Source organism: Chaetomium strumarium (assembly GCF_033439665.1).
Source record: "Chaetomium strumarium strain CBS 333.67 chromosome Unknown B0T15scaffold_6, whole genome shotgun sequence".
Classification (NCBI taxonomy): domain Eukaryota; kingdom Fungi; phylum Ascomycota; class Sordariomycetes; order Sordariales; family Chaetomiaceae; genus Chaetomium; species Chaetomium strumarium.
This window is the reverse complement of record NW_026944434.1, coordinates 846,565-871,517: the sequence shown is the minus strand read 5'-3', so window position 1 is coordinate 871,517 and position 24,953 is coordinate 846,565. Positions and strand designations below refer to the sequence as shown.

General features: G+C 56.0%; 8 protein-coding genes across 8 annotated transcripts; 4 read left to right on the top strand and 4 right to left on the bottom strand.

Annotated features, from left to right (window-relative positions):
• Positions 1-214: 214 nt before the first annotated feature.
• On the top strand, positions 215-2,476 carry B0T15DRAFT_401632 (uncharacterized protein; the record flags this gene model as incomplete). The annotated part of the gene is made up of 2 exons (XM_062865122.1): positions 215-1,860; positions 1,915-2,476. 2 exons carry the CDS (start codon positions 215-217, stop codon positions 2,474-2,476), a joined length of 2,208 nt encoding a protein of 735 aa, XP_062718861.1.
• Positions 2,477-3,931: 1,455 nt separating this feature from the next.
• On the bottom strand, positions 3,932-4,976 carry B0T15DRAFT_262894 (uncharacterized protein). Its single transcript, XM_062863362.1, has 2 exons — positions 4,615-4,976; positions 3,932-4,500 (listed from the first exon to the last, which is right to left on the bottom strand). The coding sequence occupies exons 1-2, from the start codon at positions 4,706-4,708 to the stop codon at positions 4,160-4,162; spliced, it is 435 nt and encodes a 144-aa protein (XP_062718860.1). The 5' UTR covers positions 4,709-4,976; the 3' UTR covers positions 3,932-4,159.
• Positions 4,977-8,864: 3,888 nt separating this feature from the next.
• On the bottom strand, positions 8,865-10,921 carry B0T15DRAFT_539018 (uncharacterized protein). The gene has a single exon (XM_062869714.1). The coding sequence runs from the start codon at positions 10,426-10,428 to the stop codon at positions 9,154-9,156; it is 1,275 nt and encodes a 424-aa protein (XP_062718859.1). The 5' UTR covers positions 10,429-10,921; the 3' UTR covers positions 8,865-9,153.
• A 1,012-nt stretch (positions 10,922-11,933) lies between these two features.
• On the top strand, positions 11,934-13,101 carry B0T15DRAFT_419937 (SWIB/MDM2 domain-containing protein). Its single transcript, XM_062865534.1, has 4 exons — positions 11,934-12,016; positions 12,066-12,202; positions 12,261-12,740; positions 12,793-13,101. The coding sequence occupies exons 1-4, from the start codon at positions 12,004-12,006 to the stop codon at positions 12,976-12,978; spliced, it is 816 nt and encodes a 271-aa protein (XP_062718858.1). The 5' UTR covers positions 11,934-12,003; the 3' UTR covers positions 12,979-13,101.
• A 1,158-nt stretch (positions 13,102-14,259) lies between these two features.
• On the top strand, positions 14,260-17,053 carry B0T15DRAFT_262784 (uncharacterized protein). Its single transcript, XM_062863360.1, has 2 exons — positions 14,260-14,846; positions 14,906-17,053. Exons 1-2 carry the CDS (start codon positions 14,406-14,408, stop codon positions 16,877-16,879), a joined length of 2,415 nt encoding a protein of 804 aa, XP_062718857.1. The 5' UTR covers positions 14,260-14,405; the 3' UTR covers positions 16,880-17,053.
• A 357-nt stretch (positions 17,054-17,410) lies between these two features.
• B0T15DRAFT_262743 (uncharacterized protein) lies at positions 17,411-21,224 on the bottom strand. Its single transcript, XM_062863359.1, has 2 exons — positions 18,644-21,224; positions 17,411-18,592 (listed from the first exon to the last, which is right to left on the bottom strand). The coding sequence occupies exons 1-2, from the start codon at positions 21,126-21,128 to the stop codon at positions 17,427-17,429; spliced, it is 3,651 nt and encodes a 1,216-aa protein (XP_062718856.1). The 5' UTR covers positions 21,129-21,224; the 3' UTR covers positions 17,411-17,426.
• Positions 21,225-21,709: 485 nt separating this feature from the next.
• B0T15DRAFT_262799 (uncharacterized protein) lies at positions 21,710-22,748 on the top strand. Its single transcript, XM_062863361.1, has 2 exons — positions 21,710-21,897; positions 21,960-22,748. The coding sequence occupies exons 1-2, from the start codon at positions 21,798-21,800 to the stop codon at positions 22,562-22,564; spliced, it is 705 nt and encodes a 234-aa protein (XP_062718855.1). The 5' UTR covers positions 21,710-21,797; the 3' UTR covers positions 22,565-22,748.
• B0T15DRAFT_486582 (acyl-CoA dehydrogenase/oxidase) lies at positions 22,648-24,124 on the bottom strand (the record flags this gene model as incomplete). Its single annotated transcript, XM_062866371.1, has 3 exons — positions 22,648-22,787; positions 22,847-23,460; positions 23,544-24,124. The coding sequence occupies 3 exons, from the start codon at positions 24,122-24,124 to the stop codon at positions 22,648-22,650; spliced, it is 1,335 nt and encodes a 444-aa protein (XP_062718854.1).
• Positions 24,125-24,953: the final 829 nt, after the last annotated feature.

The window sequence follows — 24,953 nt, the reverse complement described above, 5'->3', positions numbered from 1 at the left end:
AGACGCAGCACGCGGCAGGGTAAGTTCATCCGGAGGAAGCAACTGCAATTTAGATCTTCAAAAGACATTCCTTCATAAACCCCGACGATGCCATCAGAGTGCCTTCCCCATTTGGATCACCCGGCTAACTCGGCAGGTGGGGCCGTACGTCGCAACTCTCCGAGCCTCCGGCTTTTCTCCCCTGCAACTTGCAAGAACGTTCCTCTTCATAAAAATGGAAACGAGATCGCTCCGCACCCGGGTAGCCAATGCGTGCGATCTTTGCAAGCTGCGGAAGATCAAATGCAGCGGCGCTCAGCCGTGCGGATATTGTGTGAGACGTCGGCAGCCCGACAACTGCCGTTACACCGCACAGCGGCGCCGACCGAGGCCCCGCTCCGAAGTGACATCAGTCCAGGACGGCGCCTCCGCGTCTTCCACAACACGCTCCGGCGCGTCCCGGGAGCGGAATTCCTTTTCTCAACATGCAACGCCAACCCCCTTCCACCCAGGCCCAATCGCGGGCTCTACGACTCACGGCGTCTCCATCGCTCTTGCTGGATCCACGGGGCCGTCCTCCGCTCCGGAACCTCAGGTGCCCCGGAACACAGTCTTTGCCGCTCTCGAGGAGCATGAGCACGAGGAGACTGAAGTCCCTCGGGAGGCGCGGCTACTTTGCGACGCGCAGGGGAAGCTGATTTTCATCGGGGACTGTGCGCCCCTATCCTTCTTTCAGACCGTCAGGCGGCTTGTTACAACGCGCGTTGACGCCCATGCATTCGCCCCTGAGACGAGTGGCTATTCGGCCCTTGAGAATGTCTACTCACGAACATCCGCAGTTGGAGGCTACGGAGCCGAGCCGCCGGCAGTCAAGGTGCCCATCGGCCCATCGGTGTCCGGCTACCTCGACGTGACCGCAGGGTTAATCGACTTGTTCGACAATACCACCCGCTTAGCCGATGACATGGCCGCCTGGGCCGCGCAGATCCGCCCCCGGGACAGCGTTGTCGATGTGTCCTCGGCCGTGAATTACCTTGTTCTCGCCATCGGTTGCCAGAAGTCAGACGAGAGCATTGCGCAGCTGTACTACGACTACGCCCGGAATCTTGCCTTTGCGAGCCTCAGCGGCGACTTGGGAGTCGCAAGTGTTCAGGCGTTTATTCTCATCAGCTTCTACTCGCTCGGTGCATGTCAGATCAATGCCGCTTTTCTTTTCTTTGGCATCGCAGCACGAGCGGCTTACTCTATCGGCATCCACCGGACAGCTGTCAACGTACGGTTTGGCCCCGACATCCACCGGCAAAGAGACCGGCTATGGAAAAGCCTGAGGGTGCTGGACTTGTTCCTTAGCACATCCATGGGCCGGCCGCCAGCGACTTCGGATGTCGACTGCACCGTACCGTACAGCGCCCAGGACGACGGGGGTCGTGAGAAGTTCGATTTGCTGAACGCGTCCGCCCAGATCTTTCTCATCATCGAAGCCATCGTTGTGGAGGTCTACTCGCGGCGGAAGATATCCCCACGGCTCACCGAAGGTATTTCCCGTGAGCTCCGCGAGTGGTCAACGCGCTGGCTCCAGCGGCTGAAGGACGTCATCGAAGGAAAGTCGTCCGAGGACCAGCCCGGGATGGTGAACGGTGCTTGCCAGATTCTCTCATCCTACTACTACGCCGTCATACTCGTTTCCAGGCCGTTTCTCATGGTTGAGCTACACCACAGATTGTCTGACGGATGCCGCTTCGCTTCAGACAACAGGGCTGGCCTCATGACCGGCAAGTCAAAGCTGGCTGACGCATGTATCGATGCCGCAATATTGATGGTGGAGCCGGTGAGAGATCTCATCGAGAGGGGCTTGCTGACACGGCGCGCACCGATGATCGTGTGAGTGGTCTTGTTGTTGCTTTTCTCTAAGTCGGTCGCTTATTCCGCTCCCAGCTCGTGGCTTTTTGCCTCATCGCTTGTGCTTGGTGTCGGCTTGCTTGGCGGATTCGGCCGCATCATAGAGAAGCACTGTCGTGCCTCCATCGCTGCCCTCGAGTACTTCGCCCAGGCTGATGCACACGCTGTGCAGTACTCCCTCATCGCCAAGTCCCTCCTTGCCACCGCATTAGAGTATCTCGAGAAGAAGGAGATACTGGAACGCCAACGGAGAACCGAAAGCTCGTCCCAGCTCTTCGGTCTTGTTCCTCATACGCCCCGCCCAACCAGCGATGGCAACCGTGAGCAGGCACCGTCAGGGACTCGCCAGAGCGAGAGTCCGGATGTTTCCAGTAGACCAGATAAATCGCGCTTAGGACATGCAAACAGTCAAACGCCACGGTTCGGTTTCGATTTTGAGTCGGGCTTTGTCGGCTTAAGCGAGACGGTTACCAGGACGCCAGATTTCTTGTTCATGGATGGGCCTCTCAATGCTGATGCCGAACAGACCTTCGGCACACTCAATCTCTTCCCGCTACTCGACACCGACGGCCACATCGACTTGGCCAACTATTTCTGAGATGATACTACCTATACCGTTAGGTATGTTATCTCAAGTCAATGGACCCAGGATCTGTAGCCAGGCCCGGCCTGGAAGTAGGGAGCTATATGCCACCCTAAAACGGCACACACGCACCGTATATGCGCCGACAACCATCCGCGGCTGTGTCGGGACAGATAAAAAGCTCTTCGTCGACTAAAACTAGGAGTTCCTGTATTGCCTCGCTGTTGCGTCCCTGTGTGCTGCCGTGTCGTGCCAGGAATTGCGGTGCTGCTATAGTACGCTACCAATTATCCTTTAAACCACTCGTAGGTCATAGGAACCTGCAGGGAATTAGAGATATAGGTATAGCCTCTCATCTCTATGGGTGTCGCCTGCTCGGCGATTGTATTGACCTTTGGGTAGGAGAAGACGTCCCTACTTCTTACCTCATCTGTGAAGCCCACCATACATTGCCATCGTATGTTGATCATTTGGAGGATGGGAGTGTGTCGCTTTCTCTTGGCTACTAAGCTGTCTGTACCTATACCCATCTGGACCACGCCCCTTGTTCTTCAGTCAGGGCTTAGAAACAGGCGAGGGCGATGTCATGATGAGCAAGACGATTCCCTTGAATTCTCTGCAGCGTAATCTGTTAACACGTATTTGCGTTGATCCACACCGTCTGAAAGGTTAAGCTCAACCTTCGCTGAAAGTTTGAGACTCTGTCCGTATCAGCACCATCATATGTGACCTTGAGAGTGTTAGGTAGCCGAACCGGTCAATCCAAATGTTCGCAGCTTCTCCAGCATCACCTTTGTTAAGAACATATGCCGTCCTATCCCACAGCAAGCCCTCCTCATCTCAGACTCCATAGCCTCGGCCAACCTCCCATACATCGTCTCCATCACCACACAACCACCAGCCAAGTCCCACCAGCCATCCGAACCTTCCTCAACGCAACCGCCATTACAAGCACCGGGGAGGTCGCCCCAACGGTCTTCCAGCTCTAGAAGTATGTCGTGGGATATTCAGAGATCGGAACCATCGACCTGGCTCAGGAGTCAGGACAACGAATCAACCGTGAAGAAAAGCCAACACAGGTTACACAACTATGCTCAACGGTAACCGCACTCCACCCGACACACTTGGACTTGCTTAGCAGTCGACTCAGCCCTCGACGAAGCCTGGTGCATCAAAAACTGGCCCCTAACGCTCAGAGACTGTCTTATCTGATCCGCTGCTGAAGCTCAGGGGTACAGTGCTTTGGTTATAGGCAGAGAAGACCGAGGTGGGGAGGGGGGGGGGGCTCTGATGAAGCCGCTGAAGAGTTTGAGCTCGTAACGTATGCATCATGGCAATTATATCAGGTTGTTAGCCGACACGACTCGGTACTGTTCCGTGTCAAACACAAATAAGTGCGATGCATCGGCGCCGACGTCGTTCCGGATCACATACGAGGGCCAGCCGTTGATACTTCACCACAATGTCAGACGTGGTCGCTTTAGTCACTTTAGCCAATAGACACCTTACCGTGTCTTAATCTAGGTCAACAAATGATCGGTCCAGGAAACAAAGTCTGGTTTCGCGAAGCAACCCTAGCAAAAGCAGACTATCACTGCAGCTCTTATCTCCCTCCCTCATCCCTCAGATGATCGAACCCCTCCTGGACTTCCTTTGGGAACTGGGCACCTTTCGGCCTTGGCATGACCCATCCGGGATTTAGATCTCTCCACCTTGGATCAGCTTGCCCAACTTCTCTCTCAGCACCTTGACAATAACCTCCGGGTTGGGGCCCGCAGATCCCGCCGCCGAAATATCGTCCTTCGTGACGCGGACCATCTTCACCTGCGGCGCCAGGACAGCCACCGCTTCCGACACAGACTTGGCTTCGTCGTCCGTGACAGCGCCGCCGAAGATGACCACCTTGGGCACCTTGCGCTCGGCTGCCTCCCTGTCGACGTTGGATCCCAGGCCTGAGGAGGGCGCCGTGGCCGTGTTGCCGCCGCACAGCGGGGGCAGCTCGGTAATGGCGGACTTGCCGTCCATGCACATGTGTACGACTGTGGTGGGAGAGAATAGGGTCGGTTAGTTACTGGGTGTGATTCAAGGGCAAGGGGGGCGTTGAGGGAATGGAAAGGGAAAAGGGAGGGGAATAGGAAGGGGGCATTCTTTACCGTCATACTCCGGTAGAAGGAGGTTCTGGATCTCTTTGGCCACATCCGGGTTGGCACCGAGGCTGGCGACGGGAATGGGAGTGGCAGACGACATTGTGGACAGACTGAGAAGCGCGACTTCCAATGCGGCGATTCGAGCTGTTGTGATGAAATGACAGGTTTCTTGCTTGTTGAAAGTTCAAGGTCGTGGAAGTCCGGTCGAGAGACGTTGTGATTCCAAAACCGAGAACCTTGGGGAACTGCACCCGACAGAAGACTTTATTCATGAAAGAGAAGGGAGGGACAAAGCTGACGCGTTCCCCAGCTGGGCGTACTTAGCGGGTAACACTTGCGATCGGTCGTTGGTCGTCCTTGCCGTGGCACTTCGTCGGTTCCCACCAAAGGCCACACGGAACGACGAGTTGATGTTGCTCATGCGTTGGCTTTGCTCGTTGGTGTAGCTCTTCGCAGGAGCAAGGGGCTGCACATCCTATCTCGAGTAGGGGTTTTCCGGTGTTCGGCTTCCCAATTTGCACAGACTCCGAAGGCCGAACGATTCAATATTTGTTTCAATCCGTATCACGTGGGGTAATCCGGCCCTCGCCCGGCCACGACAGGAAACGTCTCAACGGCTCAACGGCGGCCTCGGCACATGGAGACTTCCGGATTCCGCATTTGTCCATCGGACCAACGAGATTTTCCGTTGACATTCCAACAATGTTCGCAATCCCGGCGTACATGCCGATTTCTGGGGCTATTGAGGATTCATGTCGAGGGAGCCAGTCGGGTCAACGCATTCAAGGTTCGGGCGTTACCCGTGGCGCATTTATACTTGGGAGATGACGACAGCCGTCGCACCTTCGTAGACCGAGGCACGGCTGAAGGAGGAGAGAAGATTCATTACAATTGGCACCGTGTCCGATTGCGCCAGCAGTACGCTACAGGGACGGCCCCGGAGACCCGCGAGCTTTTAGATCTCTTCTCATTCTCGGCTGTCGAATCCCCTTTATTCCATCAACATTGCTAAGTCTAGGGAATTCACCTTTCTTCCCTTCTTCCCTTCTTCCCTTCTTCCCTTCTTCCCTTCTTCCCTTCTTCCCTTCTTCCCTTCTTCCCTTCTTCCCTTCTTGCTTCCCTTGCTCCTTTTCCTTTCTTCCTGATTCGGTCCTGAATGCTGAGCACGAAGTCCGCCCCTCCAGCCCCCGACGACCATGTCAAGACCCACGGTCGCAATTCCCTTCCTCTTCCGGCTCTGCCCTCCGTACGTCCCTTTACAATTCTCGCCATCCAAACATCCTGACACACTCCAGTATTCGTCGTTTGAGTTTGAGAATGGGAAAATATGGTTTATAATCCGTTGAACCTTGCTGATGGGATTGTCTCGCCATCCTACTGGTCGTCCGCACATTTCTTTTCGCAGGGTGGAGGAGGTTGCGGCAGCGTTCGCAGAACACGAGCGGTGTCCCTTTCCGTTCCTGCCCCCGAACAACGGCCAGCAGCAATCCGGCGGTCTTCATGGCTGCTCGGGAGGTCGCGTCCTGAAAAATATTCAGAAGATGCGGCCGAATTGGCACTTCTGAGCTACGGGATCTTGCTGGGCGGCAAGAGCTTTCTCCGGCGCAGGGGTTTTCGACCGCTGAACCTGGCAGAGGGGTCTAGGTAGATATTGGGCAATCGGTCAATGCTCAACATAGCACAGAAAGCCCCAAGCACCAACGGAAACTGACCTGAGGGGCACTGTTTCTAAGCTTCTCCCTGGAGATGTTCAGACTTCTCGGATTCGAGGAGTTTCAGCGTGGGGTTTGTCGCTTTATTGGTATCTGTTCTGGTACGTTTTCCGGATGCGGACGACCAGCCTTTCTTGTTGACCGGTGTTCCCGATCTTGTAGCCACGACATGGAGCGTATGACGTACGAGTGCAGACCGGCGTCTTGTAGGACGCCCCGACGGGAGAATGCAGGATAGGTACCAGATTTGATAGTAGTCTGTTTCAATTTTAGGTTCAGCGAATGGTCTTCTATCTTCTGCGCCGTACGTACGGCCAGGTTCTCCGGCCCAATTGGGCGGTCACCTGCGCCGTCCCGACCGATGTCTTCCCCCGCCTCTCGGCTGTCGTGATGACCGTCCCGCACTTTTGATTTTCCGGCCACAAGTAGGCTCGTTGCACTTGTACTCCGGAGCACCATCTGGGTTGTGTTTATCTCGTTAGTGTTCGAACAAAGCCGAAGAAGACTTGGAGGTCTTGCCACAAGTAGGCTCGCTGCACTTGTACTCCGGAGCGATGCCGTGCTTATGTTTTGTATGGAGTCGTAGCCCCTCTCTCGTTTTAAGGCCCTGCCACAAGTAGGCTCGCCACACTTGTACACCGGCGCGTTGCCCAAAGGGTGGTGATGCTTTACGTGGTATTGTAGACCCTGAATAGTTATATAGCTCTTGCCACAACTAGCCTCGTTACAATGGAATTCCTGTTGTAGCGCCGAGATATTGCCTGATCGAAACTTGTCGTTGAAGAAACGGAACTCTTCTTCCCATACATTTCTGTCCAGCGGCGGGCGAGGAGTGCCCATATCACTTCTTGTATTTCTGCTCATAGTCAGCGATTCCCGTCCAGGGCAGGCCTCATAGTTAAGATACGGTAGGTAAGACTTACCGCATCCACCCGACGTATGTAATGCCGGCCGCAGGTTCGCCATCGTACATGTGGAGGGTGACGGTATTTTCGGTCGTGTCTGGGGTTGGAAGAGTCGGTGCAACTGATGAACAACTCGGGAACCGAACAGGTTGAGACAATGTTGAATCTGAAACAACAGCTGAGAAAAGCACACAGGCTGGAAACAGTTGGACTAATTGAACTGAATCGTGATGTGATGCAGGTGGATAACAGGATCAGGTTTCCAGATACTGGGGGATCCGGAAGTCCTTGAGAACTGTCGAGAGGATGCGCCTTCATACTTTCTTGACGAGGTCGATCAGTGTGACTCCCAGCTCAATCTGGGTACCAACTGAAGATGGCCTGAGACGGGCCAGGCAGACTGGGCCAGAGCGAGGATCCCATGCTCTGGTGAGATAGAGTGGTTAGCTTGAGGGATCTGATATTTTAAATGTCTTTTGGAAGGTCAGAAATAGTGCTCGAAAGTGTTTGCGTATAATGCCGAAGCCTTTTATTGTATGCTGACAATCTCTCCTTGGTCGTGATTAAAGAGGGATGTTAGACATAGACAACCAAGCGACAAATAAAGGTCCACTGTCAGGGACTGAGCAGTAGTAAACCTTTACTTACTATCATTCAAAAGAGTCATGGAATGCCTGATTGCTTTCCCATTGTCCGTTAGGCAGGTTCTCTAGTCACGGCCTGATAGCCCCTTGAAACTCAAAGCTGAACTTATGTCAGTCTCGTTTAACCTAGCATAGAATAATATTAGCATACCTATACGCGACGCCAAATTGCCTGTCGCTTCTGACATTGGGCAAGAGGGTCCTATAGCGTTCCAATTGCCAATCGTGCTTGGTGCCGTATAGGTAGTCGACCGGAGGTGGGATATGCTGCTCCATCCACTTCTCCTCTACCTCCTTGCGGGACTCGGGCACGAGGAGGTGGAACATTCTCTTACGCAATACGTCCAGGAGCGTGCAACCATCGGCGATGGGCTCCTTACGGTTGACTTGGCCCTCAATTGTGGGCTCTTCGACATTGACGAACGCCTGGACAAACTGAGCAGCACTTGTCCTCGTCGAAGACACGCACGTCGCAGATATCTGAGCAACGGTTCAGGGAAGTAGTAGGAGATCTTCTCTACGCTGTAGCGTCGTCCTGGGACGATTGACTATAGGTCAGATAGACGTCTTCATAGAGGGCTCTGCAATTATTAAAACGGAGACGGTACCGGGTAATTAGCCACGCCCGGCAATCGGACGAAGTGTCGACCGAGGCTGGTTACCCAGCCCAGGTTAAGTTTCGTAGGGCACTTGGGTCCAATTCGCGACCATATCCAAAAGGGCGATGGGTCGACAAACTTCGACCCCGTCGCCCTCGCCGCTACCGCCATCACAGTGGCGGTGGTAGTGCTGGTTGCGGTGGTGGTGGCGATCTCAAGAAGACGAACAACGGTTCGATCGTCCTCAGGAAGCCGGGGATCTGTGGATTTCTTTTTGGCGAACGACAGGGTGTTCCACCCATGGTATCTCTGATGTTTCTGCCCGGGCGAGGACCTACTGAGTGCGTATCACGGTGGCTTGCTAGACCGTACAAAAAATGTACGGGACCTATATGGCCGAGGAATTGTACGAAGGTTGGTGGGGAGCAACCTCCGAGCAGGCAATCTGTGGATAGTCTTGGTAGTCTTCTCGCTAAGGTATGATGAAAGAAGCAAGGATAAGGTAAGGATGAATCGGCGGAAATTGGGGTTGCCTGCAGCTTCCAAGTACGGAGGGTAACCCCGACAGATCTAAGAAATCGAAGCTCTCCTTCCGACGTCCCATGGCTGCTCCTTCCGAGTCAGTCATCGAGGCATATTGCACTAGGTACTACTATACAAACTAGGAAGGCGCTAGACCCAGGTATCAGTTCAGTCGCCCGTTCTCCAATTGCTCCCTCACAGAATCATACGACGCATAAGCATCAGCCTCAGCATCAAAGTCCAGAATCCATGCCTCTCTTTTGAGGTGCAGTGATTCGGGATCCTTCCAGATAGCTTCCCAGTCGGCCTTGTGCCATTGTTCGCGCGTGGTGACTCCCGTCCGCTGAATCTTGTGCACACGCTCATACCGGATCCGCTCCCACACCTTGAGCGCCTCCTGCACCTTCCCCTTGCCGGCTTTGTGCAAACACGCGGCAAGCACTACCCCGTCCTCCATCGCCTGACTAGCCCCCTGGATTGAGGTCGGCAGGAACGGATGCGCCGCATCCCCGATCAGCGCCGTCCGCGCCTTGGGCGAGATAAACGTCGGCAGCGGATCCCGAAACACAAGCTTATAATCAAACAGCCGGTCCGGCGGCGTCAGCTTGACCAGCTCCCGAACGACCGGGTCCCATCCGTCCACGACGCGTAATACGTCCTCGATTTTCCCGGGAAACTGCCAGCTCTCCTCGATGCTGCCCGTGTCCTTGTGAGTGCACACCCAGCTCATCTCCTTGCCGTCCTTGATGGCGGCCGCCAGGAAGTGTACATCCTCGCCGATCCACCCGTTGTGCGAGTCGCCGTTGGCTACTAGATGTCTCGTCTTCTCGTTCTTGAGGAGTTCATCCGAGGGGAACCATGTGCGAAACACGGCGTAACCGGAGGGTTGCGGCTTGTCCTCGAATCCGAGCACTAGCTTCCTGCCTGGCGAGCGGACCCCCTCGGCGGCGAGGACTAGGTCCGCGGTGAACCTCTCGCCTTTGTCGGTTTCGACCCCCGCGCATGCGTCGTCCTCGAAGTAGCGGACGATATGATGGCCCAGGCGGATGTCGATACCCCTTTCTTTGGCGTGCCGCAGCACGGCCTGGTGGATCTCGCCCCGGTGGCCGTTGACGCGTGGTCCCCAGGTGCGATGCTCGTCGACAAAGGACTGGGTGGTGACGAACCTGCCGCGCCAATCGTGGAAGTGGAAGACCTCGGATTTGTGCACAAGCGGGTTGATGGCCTCGCGCACGCCGGGCCACTTGTCGAAGATGCGAGACGAGTTCTGACCGAAGCTAATAATATCTCCGAGCGGTTGGAGTTCGGGAGCTCTGTCAAAGAGCGTGACGGAGTGGCCCTTGCGGTCGCACTCGATGGCCGCCGTCAAGCCGGCGAAGCCTGCGCCGACGATGATGACCTTGATGCCCGAGGGTGGCAGGCGGGGAAAGTCGGCCATGTCTCGTCTCAGTGTTACCTTTTTATATCGTATGGAGTACCTAGGTAGTGAATTCCTTGAGGACGCAGGTGTTCTCCCGAGCCGCCTCTTTCGTAGTCAATCCCGATACCCTTCGGATGAGAACTTGGGAGGCACGGGTCCGGGGTTCCAGAGAGGACTAACACTATATACACTTTCAGCAACAGGCTGCTCCAGGACTAGCCATGCAATACCATGAGGAGAAGTAGCCCCTAAGTTGTGTTGGGGTCCCTGGCTGCATTATTGGACGGGGAACAACAACCGATGCTGACCCCGCATAGGATTCCTCCTGGATAACAATTCACTGATCCCTGTGCTGCAACTGAGAGTACACAGTACATACATCTGCATGGAAAGCTGGGGTTCGCATCACGTAGACCTTGCCAGGATTGGATGCTGCAGTCTTGAATTGATTGCTGGGACTAGTGACACAAGGTAACACACGGGTACCATGCTGTGTTAGAATAGTTCCTGCACCGAGAACGGACGCAGAACAAGACAGTTGCTGCTAATTTTTGCCGCGTTGGCAGTGTTTATTAGACACATCTCAGCATGTCCGAGTGCTGAATGGGGATGTCGTTTGCCGCAGAGAGATACTGCGTCGCGTCAAATGAGCGGGACTCGGAAGACTCCGCCCGAACTTCGAAGCTCGCGGAGTCGCGGTGATGCGGAGTCTCATCGTCTCGGCACGTCAGCTGCATTGGCATTGGGCAAGGACACGAACGTCAAAGTTGAAAAGCTACCCAAATGTTTCATGCGCCGCCTTCACATGGCTGACAGCCCGGAGAAGCTGTCGCACACATGACGCATACAACCAGAATGGAATAAGCCCGATGGAAGTATGAGGTGTCTGACGTAGGCCGATTTTTTAACTTAGGGACTCCGCCTGGGTATGACCCGCTGCCAGCGGGCTGAGTCACGTGCAACGGTACTGTGCAAGGGTCGCCGAGCTGCTGAAGTGCCGTTGCGATTCGGAGAATTCATTGGGCAAGGATGAGCGACAGAGGAAGCTCCCCACTTCCAGCCACGCCTCACCTTTGGAGCCGCATGGACGTTTGTGCCCTGAGCCACCAACGTCAAGCTTCTGGCTCGGAAAGCGCCGCACCCTTGATCTTTGCGTTTGCGATTGCGCCGGGCCAGAGGTTTGCTTCGTCCTCCCCAGTTCATCTCTCTGTCTCGGCCCATCAAATTTGCGGGGCGTTAATTTCTTGGAGCTCTAGTACACGGTAACAATCGCAGACGTGAGTAGGTAGCCATCATCTCCACCTCCTAATCCTCACACCTTCGACGTCACGACGACATCCGATCTCTTTGCTGGCCAGCCGCACTGTACATGCCAGTGCGTAAGACGCCAACCACACTTTGCCACATACCGAAGCTTGGGCTATACAGACTCATCCGATCGTTTAAATCAGACGCGCAAATTTCGCCACAGACCTCCGATATATCTCGTCCCATCCCGTCCCACGGGCTTGCAGCCACTTTCTCGGTGTTCCATCGCACCACGACAGACGCACGACATTGGTGCCAATCGATGCACCGTGCCGCTCCAACAAGATGTCTTCTTTACGTATGTCCGCTCGTGAATTGGTCATTTCTGTTTGCTGACCTAATTGTAGTGACCGATGAGGAGCGGGAAACGTACACGAAAATCATCGACGGAATTCTAGCAGAGGCCGATCTGGAGACCATAACTCGCAAGAAGATCCGTCAAGGCTTAGAGGATGTAGTGAACAGGGACCTAAGCGATCAGAAGGTTCGTATGGCGTATTTGCACTCCTGCCGGCCAGACTACTGACGCCGTTGCCCTGTAGAACGCTATCAAAACGTTGATCGAAGCTCGCTTCGACGCCATATCCAACGGAGCTGCACAAGAGTTACCAACACCTACTTCAGGCGCAGCTGCCGAGTCGTCACCGGCCAATGGACGCTCGGCGTCCGATGACGCAGATGATACGGGCGCCGACGGTGAGATACAGGTCTCACTCCCAACCCGTAAAAAGCAGAAGCGGGAGAGCTCTAGCGAGGATGCGGACGCACGTCTGGCTGCCGAGCTCCAGGCTCAAGAGAACAGACTGTCCCGCGGGCGCGTGACTCGCGGTGCCGGTTCCGCTAAGCCTAAGGCGAAACCGAAGATTACAAAGAAGAAAAGCTCTAAGCGGGTGCGCTCCGACGATGAGAGCAACGCGGAGGATTCTGGTACCGGTGATAAGCCGAAGCGGAAAGCGGGGGGCGGCTTCCAGAAGCCGTTCAACCTCAGTTACCCACTGCAGGAACTGACGGGAGAAACCCAAGTAAGTGTCGACCTCCGTCGTCCTGGACCATTTTCCTCTGACGACGAGATAGCTGTCCCGCCCCCAAGTCGTCAAAAAGATTTGGGCCTACATCAAGGGAAACTCTCTGCAGGATCCCAATGACAGGCGCCAAATCCTGTGTGACGAGAAACTGCAGGCCGTCTTTAAGCAAGACAAGGTCAATATGTTTTCGATGAACAAGCTTCTCGGAAACCAACTCTACCCAATCGACGAGTAGTCCATGTAATCGGCTTTATGAGGCTGGGTTTACGGACCGGATCGGCGTGCTCGGCGTCTCGGAACAAGTTCAGTTGGTTCAAGGAGTATGGGGGTATGCCTCTTCTCGTTTTCCATCTTTTTTTTTTTTTTTTTTTTTTTTTTTTTTTTTTTTTTTTTTTTTTTACATTTGTGCAGGGAGCATCCGGTGTTCCGGACGCTCAATCTATGCTCGGCTCGCCTATCACACGTCTCCTCGGGAACGGCAACCTTCCATCAGCAAGCGGGCTCCGATTTTGGTCCGGCACATCACGGGTTACCAGGGTGGGACAAACTACGATGGCGTCACTGATTTCTTGCGGTTTGAGGTTTTAGTACATTTTTGCTCCCTTTATCTTCCTGTTGGTATATTTTACCCAAGGTTCTTTCTAGGAAACTGGCTTTTGAGGTGCCACGCCTAACGCCCTAATCAAGTGGCAGTGAAAGACTATCGGCTGGCAAGGAGACGACGGCGCAGATCGTTCATGCCCTTCTAGTATAGCATCTGATATTTTGTATTGTGTAGTTCTCAAATTTGGGAAGGCAGGCAGGACAGGAGCAAAAGCATAGGACCGGTGTCGAGTGCGCGAGCCCAAGTGAGTTCAGGGTAGAATCTGAGGATATCCAACCTTTCTTGCAGGGCGTCTTTAGAGGTGATGTGCAGACAAGGGCGATGTCTGATAACGCCCCGACTTCTTCGATGCCGTCGTCTGCAGGACGTTCATTATCCCTTATGTTTTATTGGATGAGGGCGATCGATGAATCAGAATGACAGCAATGCCATGTGACTTCAACAACCCACTCCGTCTCACTTAAGTGGAAATTGTGTCTTTCAGTCGGTGACAGAACGCCAGCCGCAGTAGTTGATCTTGCATGCTCTACCTAAAGCGTCATACCCAAGGTACCTAGGTAAGTTGAGCTTAGCATTGACAGACGGAGCCTGAATTTACTGGTGACGATGCAGGTTATAGGTATTGTACTATGTATACCTTATGACACATGCGGCGAGCCACTATCCCCGGCTAGATCCGCCGTGGGGCTTGCGCTGCTGACGGGACCAATCACGTCACTGACCCTCGTGAACGATTGGCCGTGTCTGGCAGGTTCCACCCGCTGATTAAAATCCCCAGAGCTCCGACGATCCAACCTGGAACGTTAAATAACCCCACTGTGCTGTCAACTTCGAGGCCGCAAACAGCTTCCGACAACTGCACAACGTGCTCCGCTCGACCACCACTTCTCAGCAACGCATTCGACCGAGTCTGGGTCTCGAAATTGCAGGAACTCGCCTCTCGAGCAGTACATAGTCAGGCTGAACCTATCCATAACCGAGGGGAGTTTCAACCCAAACGCTAGAGAGCACTATTCAACGCCACACCGGGACACAGCCCAGCAATTCACAGAACCGGCATGGCGTCAACTGGCTCGGCTACACCAGCTACCGACGGCGGTGGAACTCAAGAGCACACGCCTTCAGGACCCCGTGGTGACGGACACAGAGGAAGAGGCAGGGGACGCGGAGGAAGAGGCCGTGGCCGAGGGGATGGCTCACGCGGTAGGGGGAGGGGCAGAGGAGGGGCGTATCACCACGGCAGTCATAACCCACCAACGCAACCGCCACCCGAGCCCGAAGCCGAGGATCCAAAATCGACTGAGACCGCCAAGCCCCAGAAGTTCAAAATTAAGAACGATACACAAGACGAGGGTGCCAATGGTGACGTCGAGGTCTGCTTCATTTGCGCCAACCCGTTCAGCCACTACTCGGTGGCACCATGCGGTCACATAACCTGCCATATTTGTGCGCTGCGTATGAGGGCGCTTTACAAGAACAAGGATTGTCCACACTGTCGGGTACGTGGCGTGACAAGCATACTGAGCGACGTGGTTGATGTTGACCCTGCTGTGTACAGACGGCCTCCCCGTTTGTCATTTTCACCAACGACGGGACTAAGCGCTTCGACGAATACAGAGACACTGACATCACCAGCACCGACGACAACATCGGCATCAAATATGCGGGCGAGGATATTGTCGGCGATACTGTCCTTCTCTTGCGATATAATTGCCCCGATGCCGAGTGCGATTTCGCAGGCCTTGGCTGGCAGGATCTGCATCGCCATGTCCGCTCCGTCCACCATAAGAAGATGTGCGACCTGTGCACTAGGCACAAGAAAGTTTTCACGCACGAACACGACTTGTTTGCCGATAAGGAGCTCAGCGAGCATATGCGACATGGCGACGACAAACCCGGCGCCGCTGATCAGACGGGTTTCCGAGGGCATCCGCTTTGCGGCTTCTGCGGTGCCCGGTTCTATGACAGTGACAAACTGTACGAGCATTGCCGGAACAAGCATGAGCGGTGCTTTATCTGCGACCGGAGAGACTCGAGGCAGCCGCATTACTATCTCGATTACAACGCCCTCGAAGAGCATTTCAAGAAAGACCATTTCCTATGTCCCGACAGAGAGTGCCTTGAGAAGAAGTTCGTCGTGTTCGAGTCTGAGATGGATCTCAAGGCCCACCAACTCAGCGAGCACGGTGGATCGTTGGCAAAAGGAGCTCGCACCACCGTCGCCCTGTCTAACTTCGACTTGCGGCAGAGGTACGAGCAGGAGAGGCGAGGCGGAGCTAACGCGAGGGAACAACGGAGACGGGGACCCGATCCGAACGCCGAAGCTTTGCCTGTCAGCTCGGCTCAGCCCTTACGGAGAGACGAGCTAGCCTTCCAACGGCAAATGGCCCTGCAAACAAGCGATAGCACAGCCCGGCCAACGCCTCCTCCAGGCCCGTCGCGCCCAGTTCCGAGTACCGCCCCAACGCAAACACAACACCGGGCTCCTGCCAGCCAGCCCATTATCGACGCCATGGAGAACCTCAGCATCACCGACTTGTCCTCCCTTACCCCTGAGCAACGCGCCAGCTTGACCCGACATGGCGCCGTCATCGAGCGTGCCTCCAATCTCCTCGGCAACGATCCCACTAAGATGGCCACTTTCCGCGGGCACATTTCTGTCTATAACAAAGGCTCCATGTCGCCGCAGCAGCTGATCGATGCCTTCTTCAACCTCTTTTCCGAGACGTCTTCCACCGCCCTCGGCACGCTAGTGCGGGAAGTCGCCGACCTCTTCGAAGACAAGAAGAAAGGCGAAGCCCTGCGCAGAGCCTGGCAGAACTGGCGCGCCACTGAGGAGGACTATCCGTCGCTACCCGGCTTGGGCGGTATGCGCGGCGCAACCACCTCCACAACAGGCTGGGCCGCCGCAGCTGCCGCCAGCCCAGGCGGCGCTAACAACACCGCCCAAGCAGCCGCCGCGCACGCCGCCGCGCAGCTCCGCCATTCCACCCGCGTGCTCAAGCTCAAGAACAGCACCCGGCGCACTAGCCTCGGCGGCCAGTCAGTCATGTCCCTCGCCTCGGGGTCCTCTGCGAACTCGAACCCCAACGGTAGCACATCATCGCGCCCTGTCGCACCGGCATCTGCATTCCCTGCTCTGCCCGGACAGCAGCAGCAGCAGCAGCAGCAGCAGCAGCAGCAGCACCAACAAAGACCGTCCTGGATCGGCGGCACCGGTTCTGCGTCGAACAAGCCGGCACCAAGCGCAAGGAAACCAACCGCCACGTCAAACGAGGAAGCTTTCCCTGCCTTGCCGGCCGCGCCAAAACCGCAGACGACTATCTTCGGGTACGGGAGCGGGCGCCCGGTGAGGAGGGAATTTGGCGGGGCGCCGAGGGATACAGGATTTAGTTGGGGAGGCGGTGGGAATTCCAGCTCTAATGCGCAGCAGGGTGCTGGGGGTGGCAGTGGAGATGGGGGTGAGGACGGGCAGCATGGGCAGGGCGGTAAGAAGAAGAATAAGAAACAGGTTCTGGTCCACTGGGGTTAGCATAGTAGCCTTCTACTAGAATGGGATTGAAGGAGATTTGGGAGTCGATACAACATGTGATGTTTCACTGCGGTGGGAGAGCATGTATTATTGTGCACTGAATAATATATTGGAATCATGGCCACCTTGGAGAGCAGAATGGAGAGACAAGGTTGTGTAGCCCGTCTCATTTGAATGAGTTCAGTTATAGGACACCCGACATGGACGCAGCATGTTGACAGTTCATCCCACATCTCTTGAAGATTAGTGAATGCAGACCAACACAAGACAGACACGTTTATCAAGAATAATACCACCGCTTCACTAACGGGGGACCGCTACGCTACGCTTCCAGGAGGGTTTCGTTTGATGTTTGATAAGGGTACCCAACACCGCAGCAAGAACAGTATACCGAAAAAGATAGACAGCGCCCATAACCTTAGGAAAAGCCCAGCTCAACCTTCTTCGTCCTGCTTCCATCTCTTCCCTCATTGCCGACAGTCGCAAGCCGCTCCATCTCAAAGACGTCCCGCCTAACAAAACCCCGAGCACCACACACATCTCATGACTAAACGATAGTCGAAGGCGGCATAGGCAGATAATACTCCCTAAACCGATCGGTGTCGGCCCAGCTAAGGTCGTAGACTACATTCCAGCAGACGATCAGCAAATTCGGGAACCTACGTGCCCAGAAGGCCAGGTATCCGTCCGGCAAGGGTCCAACCGTCTTCTTGAGCGAGTCGGGCATGTCCTCGTAGTGGTTGCGTTTGTTGCGCAGCGCGCGTAGCAGGTCCAGCATGCGCGTGCCCGTGTACTTGCGCTGCTTGCCCAGGCTGTCGACGAACTCGCGCGGCAGCTGCCTGAGGAAGTCGCCCTTGACGACCGCCTCGGCGTGGCTCTCAAGGTATGCCAGGGCCGGGGACGGCGGGTCGCGCGGCTCCTTCTCGAAGTGGTCTGAGACGTCGCAGAGGAAGTTGAGACGCCGCTTGTAGCTCCAGAAGAAAGGGTGGGCCATGACCTCGACTGCGGTGGGGCGTTCCCTGGGTTTCGCGCTGAGCATGCTCTTGATGAGGTCACGCGCCTCGAAGGCGAAGTCGCCCAGGGAGTCGAGGCGGTCGAGGGTGTAGTTGCCCTTGCGGATGTTGACTTCGCGCATGAAGCGGTCGCCGCAGTCGAACGGGTGTTCGCCTTCCGACAGGACGTAGTAAAACACCAGGCCGAGCGAGAAGATGTCGATGGCTCGCGTCACCCGCCGGTGGTGAGGTCCTGGGCCCTCGACAACCGCGGAGCCCGACGCGCTGTGGACGCTGGAGCCTGGATCAGTGAACGTCATGGTGTTAGAGCCGGGCGCGTCGTCGTCGATCAAGAGCTCCGGGGCGCGCCACCCAGTCGTTCCCGCGGCGTGAGCAGTAGTCGCGCCAAACGACGACTGGCCGCCTTCCAGCTTCTTGCACAGGCCAAAGTCGGATACGAGGATGCGTGGCCGGCCGTCTTTGCCCATGTTGACCAGGATATTCTGCGGCTTCAGATCACGGTGGACGATTCGCAAGCTATGCAGGTGGCTCAGGCCGTTGGCGATCTGATACAGAACACCCGGCATGTCGCGCTGGCCGGCTTGCGCTAATTCCCTGTGGTAGTGGGGCTTCTGGACGATGTCGGCGAGCGAAGCCTGGCAGAGCTCCAGGGCAATGTACAGGAAGGCGGCGCGCTCTTGCTGGGCATAGTATCGAATAACTGTTCCAAGTCAGCGCCGCTATGTGATCTTCATAACAGGAAACGCCTTACCGTTCGGATGATCGTCGCTCTCTCTCAACAACCTAGTTTCCTGGCTGGCAATTTCATTGAACTGGACCAGCATACGCTTCACGGCAACGTCACGGCCATCCCACTTCCCTGCAAAGACAATCGTACCGTTGCTCCCCGTGCCCAACTGCTCAGCTTCGTTGACCTCAAGGCTACCCATCTTAAGGATGTGACCGGAGACCTCATCCCCGTCGCCGGACACTGTAATAATGTCTGGCTCGAGCTTGGGCTCACGGACCAGAGCTTTAGCCTTATTGACCACCTCTTCGACAGATTCCTGAGGGGCATCGTCATCTTGAGATTGGGAGTTCTCGCGCTGACCCTTGTTGCCTTTCCGATGCTTCACGCCTCCGCGGCGGCCTCTGTGTCCCTTTTTCTTCTTGGCAGGCTCGCCCGCTGTGGCATCGGCTCCTTCAATGACCGGCTGACCCCGGGCTTCCTGCTGAGCTGCCGGTTCGGGGGGCTCAGCAAAGGCTACGGTTGGGGATGTTCGTTTGGCGCGGGCATTAGTCGCTGGGCTGGGCTCTCCAGGCTCCTCCGTGGGTACAGCGTCGATGGCAACGGCATCAGGGGCCGCAGTTTCTTGCTTTGGCCTCGCCGGGTCAACAGCGACAGGGGCGTACCCTTGAGAAGGAACCGGGGTTGGCGCTGTCGGATTCACTTCGATTCGCGGCGCGAGCACCTCGCCTTTGCCCGATGACTTCCGGTTGAAGCTAAGCAGCTTGTCCTTGTATAGAAACCACAGCGTGACAAAGAAAAGAACGATTGCTGCAGGATTGCTGACAAGGTCAAAAACCCTGGTCACCGCAAGCCCAGGCAGCTTCATCGCTGCATCAATAAACCCGGGCGGCTCCGGCTGAGGAGAAGGAAGCAGGCTGGGAAAGTCGACATCAGGGAGACCCTCCTTGTCGGACCCACCACTTGGGGCATCCAGCAGCAAGCGCGATGGGTTGCCCAAGTTGTCCGGCAGCTGGTGCGTTCCAACAAGCACACGGGACTTTTGAGCCTCATTTAGTATGTCCCAATATTCCTTGACCTCCAGCCAGTCGAGTCGGTGGATAGGTGCAACCGGGGCGGAGAGAATCAGAGGATATCGGCTCCCGGAGAGAGCATACCAGCTCCCTTCCTCGGTCTGATTGATGAAGACCTTTTCGCTGCGGAGACGCAAGTTGTCCTCGTCGCTGGCGGGGAGCGGCGGCTGAGGCAGGACAATGAGCTCCGGGTCCGCGCCAGGAGCAGTCCCCCAACGGTGGAGGACATCGAAGACTCGAGCGACAGGGGACGAGAGCGTCTTGGTGAATACGGGACGTTCTTCACTGAAACGGCCGTATTCGAAACCGTAGACTTTGCCATCATGCTGGCCAGTGACGTAGCGACTGTCCTTGGTGATGAGATTTTGTTGCATGAGGTCGTTGTCCAAGGTGTTAGGACCCCATTCTGAATACTTGAGAGATGCGATCGGGCTGCCGTCAGAGCGGTGGATGCTGACAGTGTACTCGGTGCGCCCAAGTGTGATGGTGCGATCATCGCTGCATTCTTCCTCGCCGTCTGCCAGAGCGTTCGGCTTGAAGCAGCTTTCCGACTCCACCTTGTTGACGTAGCTGCCGGTGGAGCCAAATTGCTTGATGACGGTCCCGGTAGCGGCGTTCAGGGTGACCATGGTCGTCTTCTTGTCTCCGGTGTAGAGGACGCCGTTGGCCTTGTCATTGAAGGGCGCGAGTTCCTCCACCACCTTCTTCATGGTCCAGGCCATCTTGGCCAGGCCGCCGCCGTTCCCGTTCGGTCGCCACAGGTACAGCTCGCCGTCTCGTGTGGGCTCGACGACCCAGATGTAGTGGTCGATCGGGTCGTAGTCCTCGTCCAGGACGGAGCGGTTGGTTCGGAAATGTCTCGTCTCGACCAAGGGGTGGTCGGCCTTGAAGTGCCAGCGTTCCTGCCCGGTTTTCCGGTCGCTGGCATAGAGGTCTCCATCGACGGTCGCCAGAAGAACAAAGTCTTCCACTTCCCAATCCTCCAGGCTCCGCGCAACATGCTGCGAGAGACCAGCCCCGGGAGAGGGGCCTCTGTATTTCGATGGAGGCGGTGCTCGAACGGACAGGTCCGGAGCCAAAGCGTGGGCGCGCGCATCGTCAGGAATCAGGATATTATTGTTATTATTGTTGGAACCAGCGAGTTTTCGAAGGCGCGTCTCTTCGTCATCTGCCTCCCGGGTGACGGTCGTCTTCCGGCGCTGGTGGATGCGGGGGGTCTCGACCGTACCGCGACCTGTCACGGTCGTCGCGGCGAGGTTTGGGGCGGCATGCTGGTCGTCCTCGGGCGGCGACCTCGGCTGGTGGGCGGGGACTGGCGGGTGCTGGTGCTGCTGCTGAGCATCGGCGAGAGAGAGCCACGGGAGAAGGATCAGTGCAAGTGCCAACAGCCGATACTTGCGCTGGGGAGCGACATGGCCAGGAGGCCGTCGCAGCATTTTGGGGACAACAATGCGGATGTTTCGGGGGGTTGTCTCGATTCAGGAATCACATCAAAGCCGGGGTTACTGGAGCTGGCGGCGGCATCGGCAAATAAGCGAGTGGATTCAGCAGTTGAAACAAATCGAGAGAGTAAGTGAGAACTATCCTCGCGAGAATGACCTAAAGAGCGAGCCTGCTGCCGCTGGCTGATGGTAATGCCAACGGGCTTTGGTGGTGGAGGCTGTGCTGATGTGGTGGTCGGTGAGCGGAGTGGAAGAGGCCATGTGGTGGAAAGCAAAGCGGGCTGCGGAAGGATAAGAATGGAAGCAATTGGACTCCTGGGGTGGTGTGGGTGGTTCGAAGCAAGGGGGTTGGCTGTTCGTCCGCTAGGGCTAGGGGCACGGGAGCCAAGTGGGGCAAGGGACAAGCGAGTGCTCCAGGCTCTGCTCACCAGCACTGACCAGGCAGGGATCGAGCAACAAAGGGAGGTCGAGGAGAGTTTTGGGTGAAAGAGGCAATAAGGCAACGTGAGCGCTCTGGATTTGCGAGAATTTCCGAAGACAATCACATCCTACGCTCAAAAGGAAGAACAGATTTAGTACTTCGTCGATGCGGATTTCAGCCGTCGGAGGCCATCTGCCGATTGTGCCTGACGCGAAGATTGATTGGACGGAATCAGTGGTAACATGCTACGACTCGCATCGAGATCTGAGGGCACTCCAGCCAGCCTCCCGGAGTCCTGCCCTACTTACGGTCTAACTAGCCTCTGCCACAGTTCGAAAGTCTGTAAGAGATCCTGTGCGAAATAATTCATCGACTGGAGGCTCATGTCGCCGCATCTTCCTTAGTTTCCGCTACGTACGGATACAGCTGTGTCCCTCGAACTTATTGTTTCATTTCCAGGACCATTGTCTTGGTTGGGGCTTACAACATCGCCGCAATTACGCGTCAGCTCTCTGACCTCCTCCACTCTCGATCAACTTTCCCCTCCATCTGCAACAGGCATTTCCCACTGGGAGATGTCGCGTTCATTGTCTTTGTGCCACTTTGGATCCAAGAGCATCAGGCTTACTCAGATGGCGGTTTCAAACCACCCAAAGCGCATTGTATCTGTGGGCACGCCTCCCTCGGGTCACGGCACAGTAGCGGTGCAGTGGTTACAGGTTACACCAACGGGTCTCGCTTCGGCCTCTTTCACCACAAACGGAGCGCAGATGCAGTCGTACATGTACTTCTTAGTTTCACAGACACCCGAGTCTTCCGTACAGAGGAGGGCTTGGGACATGGGACGTTTAATATTCACATCCGTCAACTGGACTACAAGCCCACCAAGTGGAAGGGCATGCATTTGGCCTACATAAATTCCCTCCATCCATCGCTTGTACTTGACGGAGCTCCTATCATCCATGTAACAACGAACAGCGGCCTGTCACTTAAGTTGATACACGGCTAGTGTTGCCATGAGTGTCTGATACTGTAAGATAATACTGGTACATAACGCCGAACTGGACCACAGACATCCATGAGCCATTCACTCTACAGCTTTGGCGTTGCGGCAGCCTGCAGCATGTTGGTGTGCACCTTGTATATCTTTACCAGCTGGCGTACAGCGAGATCGAGCAGGACGTCCTCGGATCCGCCGGGGATTCTTGCTCCCATGACGTCTCGGTAAAGCACTGCAGACTGGAATTAGCAAACATAGTCCTCGCCTCGGTAGAAAGGGGGTAAGACTCGCTCTCGACGAGCTGCCCCTGCCCAGTCTTGGTATATCCGTTCCCCCCAAACAGCAACACAGCCGTATCAGCACACTCCTTGAGCACCATGCCCGCCTGCGCCTTCAGCATCGCTGTCGGGCCGCCGAGAAGAATATCTGCCTCGCGGTGTGGCAGCTTGGTCATCATAAACGCGAACTGTTCCACCCACGCGGTCAGGCTCTCGAGCAGAGCGCCGGCCTTGGCCAGCCGGTGCCGAACCACGGGCTGCTCGACAAGGGGCTTGCCAAACGCCTCGCGCTTCATCACGTACTCGAACGCAGCAGAGAGTGCCACCCTGGCCTGTCGCGTGGCCCCAGTCGCGACGGCCAGGCGCTCGTGGTTGAAGTTGGTCATGATATAGCGCATCCCTTGATTCTCCTTGCCGATGAGGTTCTCGACAGGGACGCGCACGTCATCTAATTCGATATAGGTCGTGCCGGATGATGCTAGACCCGAAACACTGATCCGGCGCATCGTCACGCCCGGGTGATTCTTGAGCGGGACCAGCAGCGACGAGATGCCGGACGCGCCGCTGCCGGGCGGGCCGGTGCGCACCGCCATGCTGGCGTAGCCGGACCAGATGGCGTTCGTTATCCTAGAAGAAACAACAACGACCCTCAAGCATCAGCCAGCTTATCCTTACCCCCTATCTCAGACCCTATCAATGGCAGAACCTACCATTTCTTACTGCCATTCAGAACCCAGCACTTCCCATCTTCACTCTTCACGGCCGTGGTCACAATCCCCGCGACATCACTGCCCGCGTCGGGCTCCGTAATCGCGATGCAGCACCTCTTCCTCCCCATCAGCAAGTCAGGTAGCACCCTCCCCTGCAACTCAGCACTCCCAAACTTCAGGATCAACGGCACCCCAAACGCCATGCCCGTCGTCAAGCTCGCCCCGGGGCCCGCCAGCCCGCTCCGCGCCATCTCGTCGCCAAAGATATACTGGTGCAGCGAGTCAAAGTCCTCGACGCGCAACCCGCCCATGAGCGCGTGGATGCCCAGCTTCTTGAGCCACGACGCGGGTAGCGGAGCGGGCAGGCACGGGATGAGCATATTCGCTTGCGCGAAGGTTTGGAACACGGTGGGGGGCAGCGTGCCGGATTGCTCCCATTCTACTGCGTGGGCGTGCAGCTGGGCTTGCAGCCACGGCCGGATGGCGGCTTGCCATGCGCGGTGCGACGGGGTGAAGTGAGGGCTGGGCAGGCCGAGGAGGTAAGGGGGTTCAGAGAAGGGGATTGGGACTGGGGCGCTCATATTCGTGAGAAGCTGTCTTGTGTTTTGCAGTCCAGGCCATCCGATGAGTACCCCGTGTATGAGAATGGAAATGGGACGAACATGCTGTAAGCCGGGGAGATCCCGGTGCACTGGATGTGCAGGGTCAACAGGGATCCCCGCATTCCTTCTGGGGCTGTCAGACGGAGCCGAGGTCATGCCCAGGTGATCTGTCCGTCCCTGTCTGCCCATGATCACTGTCAATCGTCGTCAGGGGCTGCTAGGGATACTGGCGATGTCGACATACTAGTAAGTAGCGGATGCATTTCTGTAATCAACAACGAAAACCCGCATCTCGGAATCTCGGATACATACAATGCAATGAATTACTACTCTCTAGACTCTGGTGATGGACTCAAGCTTGAGGCCACTCTCGCGATTTGATACTCAACGGATTCCGGTTCGTGACTCTTTGGAGGGATTCTAGGACCCCTTAATGCCTACATGCAGCCGACACAGAGGCTCATGTACTGGCAGGGGCCGAGTATAGATGCTCAGGTCCCTTTTCGTGCCTTGCGCCCTGCCTCTCTTATGGGAACGCCTTTCCATCGCAATAACATCCTCAGGCATATCGAAGTAGTCTCTGCGCAGGTTGTCCTCGTTGATACTAACTACTGGCAAGGAGGGGAGCCTACGTAACGCAGCAGACACAGACGCCCGACACCAGATTATCCATCTTTTCTTCGCACTGCCGGCAGTTCCAGGATGGAGAGGAGGACCGAATAGTAGGGGGGGCTAATAAACTCTTGTCTCAAACAGGCCTTGAATTATTCAATGCCCATATATTTCAGCTTCTCAATCCCTGTCCGCC

Excerpts from the sequence above, each read along its gene's own strand:
- B0T15DRAFT_262784 (XM_062863360.1), top strand. The coding sequence starts at position 14,406 with ATGGCGTCAACTGGCTCGGCTACACCAGCTACCGACGGCGGTGGAACT. Across the intron at positions 14,847-14,905 it reads AGGATTGTCCACACTGTCGG|ACGGCCTCCCCGTTTGTCAT; the intron begins GTACGTGGCGTG and ends TGCTGTGTACAG.
- B0T15DRAFT_419937 (XM_062865534.1), top strand. Across the intron at positions 12,203-12,260 it reads GGGACCTAAGCGATCAGAAG|AACGCTATCAAAACGTTGAT; the intron begins GTTCGTATGGCG and ends GTTGCCCTGTAG. Across the intron at positions 12,741-12,792 it reads AACTGACGGGAGAAACCCAA|CTGTCCCGCCCCCAAGTCGT; the intron begins GTAAGTGTCGAC and ends ACGACGAGATAG.
- B0T15DRAFT_539018 (XM_062869714.1), bottom strand. The coding sequence starts at position 10,428 with ATGGCCGACTTTCCCCGCCTGCCACCCTCGGGCATCAAGGTCATCATC.
- B0T15DRAFT_262894 (XM_062863362.1), bottom strand. The coding sequence starts at position 4,708 with ATGTCGTCTGCCACTCCCATTCCCGTCGCCAGCCTCGGTGCCAACCCG. Across the intron at positions 4,501-4,614 it reads CCTTCTACCGGAGTATGACG|TCGTACACATGTGCATGGAC; the intron begins GTAAAGAATGCC and ends CTCCCACCACAG.
- B0T15DRAFT_262743 (XM_062863359.1), bottom strand. The coding sequence starts at position 21,128 with ATGCTGCGACGGCCTCCTGGCCATGTCGCTCCCCAGCGCAAGTATCGG. Across the intron at positions 18,593-18,643 it reads GAGCGACGATCATCCGAACG|TTATTCGATACTATGCCCAG; the intron begins GTAAGGCGTTTC and ends GACTTGGAACAG.
- B0T15DRAFT_262799 (XM_062863361.1), top strand. The coding sequence starts at position 21,798 with ATGCTACGACTCGCATCGAGATCTGAGGGCACTCCAGCCAGCCTCCCG. Across the intron at positions 21,898-21,959 it reads CTGCCACAGTTCGAAAGTCT|TTTCCGCTACGTACGGATAC; the intron begins GTAAGAGATCCT and ends CATCTTCCTTAG.